This window comes from Mandrillus leucophaeus, unplaced genomic scaffold (genome assembly GCF_000951045.1).
Source record: "Mandrillus leucophaeus isolate KB7577 unplaced genomic scaffold, Mleu.le_1.0 Scaffold698, whole genome shotgun sequence".
NCBI lineage: Eukaryota > Metazoa > Chordata > Mammalia > Primates > Cercopithecidae > Mandrillus > Mandrillus leucophaeus.
Genome location: NW_012107563.1, coordinates 232,977 through 238,989, shown reverse-complemented (window position 1 = coordinate 238,989; position 6,013 = coordinate 232,977). Strand labels below are relative to the sequence as shown.

Genomic DNA, 6,013 nt, shown 5'->3' with positions numbered 1-6,013 from the left:
AAGTTGCCATTGAATCCTCCTAAGAAGATATACAATACAATAGCCAATAAGCACATGAAAAAGATGGTTCAATATCACTTATCATTAGAGAAATGAAAATGAAACCCATAATGAGATATGTCCATTAGGATGACTACTGTCAAAAAACAGAAAATAGCAAGCATGGGTGAGGATGTGGAGGAATTGGAACTCTGCTGCACTGTTGGTGAGCATGTCAAATGGTGCAGCTGTTGTGGAAAACAGTATGGCGGTTCCTTAAAGAATTAAAAATAGGGCTGGGCACGGTGGCTCATGCCTGTAATCCCAGCACTTTGGGAGGCCAAGGTGGGTGGATCACTTGAGGCTGGAAGTTCGAGACCAGCCTGGCCAACACAGTGAAGCCCTGTCTCTACTAAAAATACAAAAATTACCTGGCGTAATGGTGCGTGCCTGTAATCACAGCTACCTGAGAGGCTGAGGCAAGAGAATCACTTGAACCCAGGAGGCGGAGGTTGCAGTGAGTCGAGATTGTGCCACTGCGCTCCAGCCTGGATGACAGAGAAGACTTTATCTCCAAAAAGAAAAAGAAGAAGAATTAAAAATAGAATAACCTAATGCTATTGCATTTCCACACTTCTGGGTGTATATCCCGAAAAATTGAAAGCAGGGTCTGGAAGGAATAAACACCCATGTTCATAGCAGCATTATTCATAATAGCCAAGAGGTGGAAGCAACTCAAGTGTCTCTCCATGGGATGGATGAATAAACAAAATGCGGCATATCTATATAATAGAATGCTATTCAGCCTTAACAAGGAAGGAAAGTATGACACCTGCTACCACGGGGATGAAACTTGAGCGCGTTATGCTAAGTGAAATAAGCCAGTTGCAAAAAGACAAATACTTTCACTTACATGCGGTATCTAGAGTCCTCAAATTCATAGAGACAGAAAGTAGAATGACAGTTGCCAGGGGTTGTGGGACTGGGGAGTTGCTGTTTAATGGGTGCAGAGTGTCTGTTCTGCAAGATGGAAAGAGTTTGGAAGATGGATGTTGGTGATGGTTGTATAACAGTGTACTTACTGCTGCCCTGTACATTTAAAAATGGGTAAGATGGGCTGGGAGCAGTGGCTCACGCTTGTAATCCCAGTATTTTGGGAGGCTGAGGTGGGCAGAGCACCTGAGGTTGGGAGTTTGAGACCAGTCTGACCAACATGGGGAAACCCCGTCTCTACTAAAAGTACAAAATTAGCTGGGCGTGGTGGCTCATGCCTGTAATCCCAGCTATTCGGGAGGCTGAGGCAGGAGAATCGCTTGAACCCAGGAGGCAGAGGTTGTGGTAAGCCAAGATCGCGCCACTGCACACCTGCCTGGGCAACAAGAGCAAAACTCTGTCTCAAAAAAAAATAATAATAATAAAAATAAATAAATAAAATAAAATAAAATAAAAGGGTAAGATGAAAAATGTTATGTTATCCATGTTTGTTTGACCACAATTACAAATAAACATTTCTTTTTTTTAAAGGAACAAAAACTCACTATTAAGCCCTCACCCCTCTGCTTCCCGTGTCTGTGGCTTCGTATCCAGCAGTGAGCACGGCCAGAGGGAGCCTCCCCGTCTCAGCCAGTCCTCCTCCCTTTCGGAAGCCCTGCCTTATCCCTCAAGGGGGGCCTCTTGCCCCTACTAACATGTGCTTAAGAAAGCTTTTAATCTCATTTATGGGGTCAACGTCTACAAGCTAAATTATTTTAGCCAAGGACTATTCAGTGTGATGTTACATTTTGGGCTGTGTTTTTATTGCTTGGTCAAATAGAGAACAAGGGCCAGCTCTCGTCACACCAGCCCGACGCTCCTGCAGCCCTGTGAGACTGAGAGTTGTTTTCCTGGTCGTGGTGACAGATGAGCCACGCATGACTCACTGGAGCGGTCTCCCCTGAAACAAAGGCATGCATTTGACTGCAGACTGGGTGTTGAGTTGGTGGCCTTTGCGAGACTGGATGGGCAGTTCTGGCTTCAGATGACCCTGATGAATCACACGGTTCACAGACGTTTCACTTATTACCTTGACAGTGACCCTGGACACCAGTTGTTTCTTCTTATAATTTGTGTTAAACCTTCCTTTTGACTTTGTGGGAGCTTAGAGTAAAACGCTTCACAGAGGTTTCTTGCATTTCTGTTTTTCAGGCTCACTTCATGGACTCACTTTGCGTGCTTGTTAAATGTGCTGCGTTGCTCCCAAGACCATGTAAAGCCTACTGACCACTAATCTCCCTCAGAGCGGAAACTAGACTTCAGGTAAACCCAACCCATGTGCCTTGGGGGTCATGTCAAGTTGCATGACTGTGATTAAGGTAATAAGTAGATTTAATTATTTGGGCTAGTGGTTTTGATTTTAAAATATTTGATAATTACCACCAAAGAAAAGTCAATCCATTTAACTTCTGTTTTGTGGCTACACATTCTTAGATATAAAAGAATTAAAAATAAACAGCCTACTAAATATATCTGGAGACTTCACCAGAAGAGCACCACCTCCAACTGACCTAAAATAGTGATATACTGGTTTGAGTGAGAAACTAGCTGGGCATGGTGGCCTGTGCCTGTAGTTCCAGCTTCGTGGGAGGCTGAGGCAGGAGAATCCCTTGAGCCCAGGGGTTTGAAACCAGCCTGGGCAACATAGCAAGATCCCACCTCAAAAAAATTATTTCAGAATCAAAAGAGATGGTTTCTTCTTTCCTCCCTCCCTCCCTCCTTCCCTCTCCCCCTTTTCACTTTGAGTTTGGCTTAACTAATAGACTCCTTGAGAAAACTTGGGTTTTTACAAGGAAGTAAGAGTCTAATATTAAATTTTTCTGATGCCCTTATTCTAAGTCAGCTTCATACTTACTTCTCTCATCATATTCTAAAGTGAAGACACCTGAAGTCTTTAGAAAAGCTCTAGAGATTAGTTTTATTAAAATGTTTTTCTTTCCCAAATGAGAGCTCTTATTTTTTCCCCCATTTTTCATCTCAGCCTCATTTTTGAGGACTTGCAGGCCTTCTTCTTTTGTGGTATTCCTAGAGCCCCAACAGAGCCTGGCACTTGGTGTCATGTTATAAAAATGTGGTAGTTTTTGAGTAAAAATCTCTCACAATACTATGGAGAGATGTTAGCTCTACCAGTAGTTTATGTATAATGAAAATGTATCTCTCTGATCACTGAAATCTATGTATTTAGACTGACAGAATAAAGATACTTTCTCTGATTTTTCTCTTTAAGAATCATTAATTTGGTCTGGTGTGGTGGCTCACACCTGTGATGCTAGCACTTTGGGAGGCCGAGGCAGGAGAATCTCTTGAGCCCTGGAGTTCAAGACCAGCCTGGAGCAACAGAGTGAGACCCCGTATCTTAAAAAAAAAAAAAAAAAAAAAAAAAGCCTGAGTTTGAGCGTGGTAGCACGTGCCTATAGTCCCAGCTGCTTGGGAAGCTAAGGCAGGAGGATCACTTGAGCCTAGGAAGTTGAGGCTGCAGTGAGCCGTGACTGCAGCACTGCACTCCAGCCTGGATGATAACAGTGAGACCCTGTCTCAGAAAAACAAAAACCAAAAAACAAAAAAAAATCATTAGTTCAAAGTCTCCCAATACCTGAAGCAGATCTTTCTCATAAGCTGATTTTTATGCCTGTTCACCTTCTAAATTAATATTGTCTAATGAATAATGTCTTTAAAATAACTAGCAGACAAGTGTGCAGTGTTGTCTGTCTAGCTAATGAGCAGCCTCTCAAAATAAGGAGAGCCTGTTCTACTGACTGACTCTTGTCCCTACTCCTTTGAGTCCTTCCAGGCACTAAAGTTGCTGTGTAATATGCAGCACATTCTTTTTAAAAGTTCTGTCATAATGGAGTGTAATTTAGGCCATGGTCTTACTGATGCAACTGTTCTTAATTTAGGTTAAAATGGGCAACTCCGAGAGTCAGTACACCCTTCAAGGATCTAAAAATCATAGCAATACTATCACTGGTGCTAAGCAAATTCCTTGCTCCCTGAAAATACGTGGGATTCATGCAAAAGAGGAAAAGTCATTGCATGGATGGGGTCACGGAAGCAGCGGAGCAGGTTACAAGTCCAGGTCCCTGGCCCGAAGCTGCCTTTCTCACTTTAAGAGTAACCAGCCTTACGCATCCAGACTCGGTGGCTCCACGTGCAAGGTCTCCAGAGGCGTTGCCTACTCCACGCACAGGACAAATGCCCCAGGGAAGGATTTCCAGGGCATCAGTGCTGCTTTCTCAACTGAGAACGGCTTCCACTCTGTTGGCCATGAGCCGGCAGATAACCACATCACCTCCAGAGACTGCAACGGACACCTTCTCAACTGCTATGGGAGGAATGAGAGCGTTGCCTCCACCCCGCCGGGCGAAGACCGCAAGAGCCCCAGAGTGCTCATCAAAACGCTGGGGAAGCTGGATGGGTGTTTAAGGGTCGAGTTCCACAATGGTGGCAACCCCAGCAAAGTGCCTGCAGAGGACTCCAGTGAGCCAGTGCAGCTGCTGAGGTACTCACCTACCTTAGCATCAGAAACCTCCCCAGTGCCTGAAGCCAGGAGGGGGTCCAGCGCTGATTCCCTGCCCAGCCATCGCCCCTCTCCCACGGACTCTCGCCTGCGGTCCAGCAAAGGCAGCTCCCTGAGTTCTGAGTCATCCTGGTACGACTCCCCTTGGGGCAACGCTGGAGAGCTGAGTGAGGCTGAGGGCTCCTTCCTGGCCCCCGGCATGCCTGACCCCAGCCTCCATGCCAGCTTCCCACCTGGTGATGCCAAAAAGCCTTTCAACCAAAGCTCTTCCCTCTCCTCCCTTCGGGAACTGTACAAAGATGCCAACTTGGGGAGCCTGTCCCCCTCAGGTATCCGTCTTTCTGATGAATACATGGGCACGCATGCCAGCCTGAGCAACCGCGTCTCTTTTGCCTCTGACATTGATGTGCCCTCCAGGGTGGCACACAGGGACCCCGTCCAGTACAGTTCCTTCACTCTCCCCTGTCGGAAGCCCAAAGCCTTAGTTGAGGATACTGCGAAGAAGGACTCCCTCAAAGCCAGGATGCGACGGATCAGTGACTGGACGGGAAGCCTCTCAAGGAAGAAAAGGAAACTCCAGGTGAGTGTACCTTAGAGCAGAGGGAAGGGTCCCCACAGTTTCCCCATCTGGAGAAGGGGAAGGTTAGTAGAAGCCACCATAGAGTGTTGTCGGGGTGCTTAAATGATCTGGCAAAAGTGAAGAGTTCAGTGGAAAGCCTGGCTTATCTCATTTTCAGGTGTGGGTTTGTTTTTTCTTTTGCTTCAGATATTTTCACTTTTAGCTGACAACTTTAATCTTCCCATGTCTTAGTCAGCTTGGGCTGCAAACAAAATACCACAGACTGGGTGGTTTAATCAACAGACATCTATTTCTCATAATTCTGGAAGTCAGAGATCAGAGTACCAGTGTGGTCCAGTTCTGGGGAGGGCTCTCTTCCTGGCTGCAGACGGCTGCCTTCTTGCTGTGTCCTCACATAGCAGAGAGAGCGGGAGGTCTAGGCTCCTTTCTTCTTCTTATAAGGACCCTAATCCCATTATGGAAACTCTACCCTCATGACCCCCTCTAAACCAATTACCTCTCAAAGGTGTCAGTCAAATACCATCCACTAGTAGTTAAAGCCTCAACATGGATTTTGGGGAGGGGGGAAACAAATATTCAGTCAATAGCATTCTGGTTCTGTGTATGTCCCCGCACTCTTGCCTGCACTCCACAGGCCTAATCTTAAGACTTGGCCATAGCCGGGCGTGGCAGCTCACGCCTGTCATCCCAGCACTTGGGGATGCCAAAGCGGGCAGATCACTTGAGGCCAGGAGTTTGAGACCAGCCTGGCCAACATGGCAAAACCCTGTCTCTACCCAAAATACAAAAATTAGCCTGGCGTGGTGGTGGGTGCCTGTAGTCCCAGCTACTTGGGAAGCTGAGGCAGGAGAACCACTTGAACCTGGGAGGCAAAGGTTGCAGTGAGCCGAGATCATGCCTGGGCA

The 6,013-nt window shown here is 46.4% G+C and overlaps 1 protein-coding gene across 1 annotated transcript in view; it reads left to right on the top strand.

Annotated features, from left to right (window-relative positions):
• The window catches only part of LOC105527879 (T-lymphoma invasion and metastasis-inducing protein 2-like), a 564,729-nt gene that overhangs the window by 425,665 nt on the left and 133,051 nt on the right, over positions 1–6,013 (top strand). The window contains 2 exon segments of the mRNA XM_011964376.1: positions 2,231–2,274; positions 3,909–5,108. Coding sequence (XP_011819766.1) covers positions 2,231–2,274; positions 3,909–5,108 — 1,244 coding nt within the window.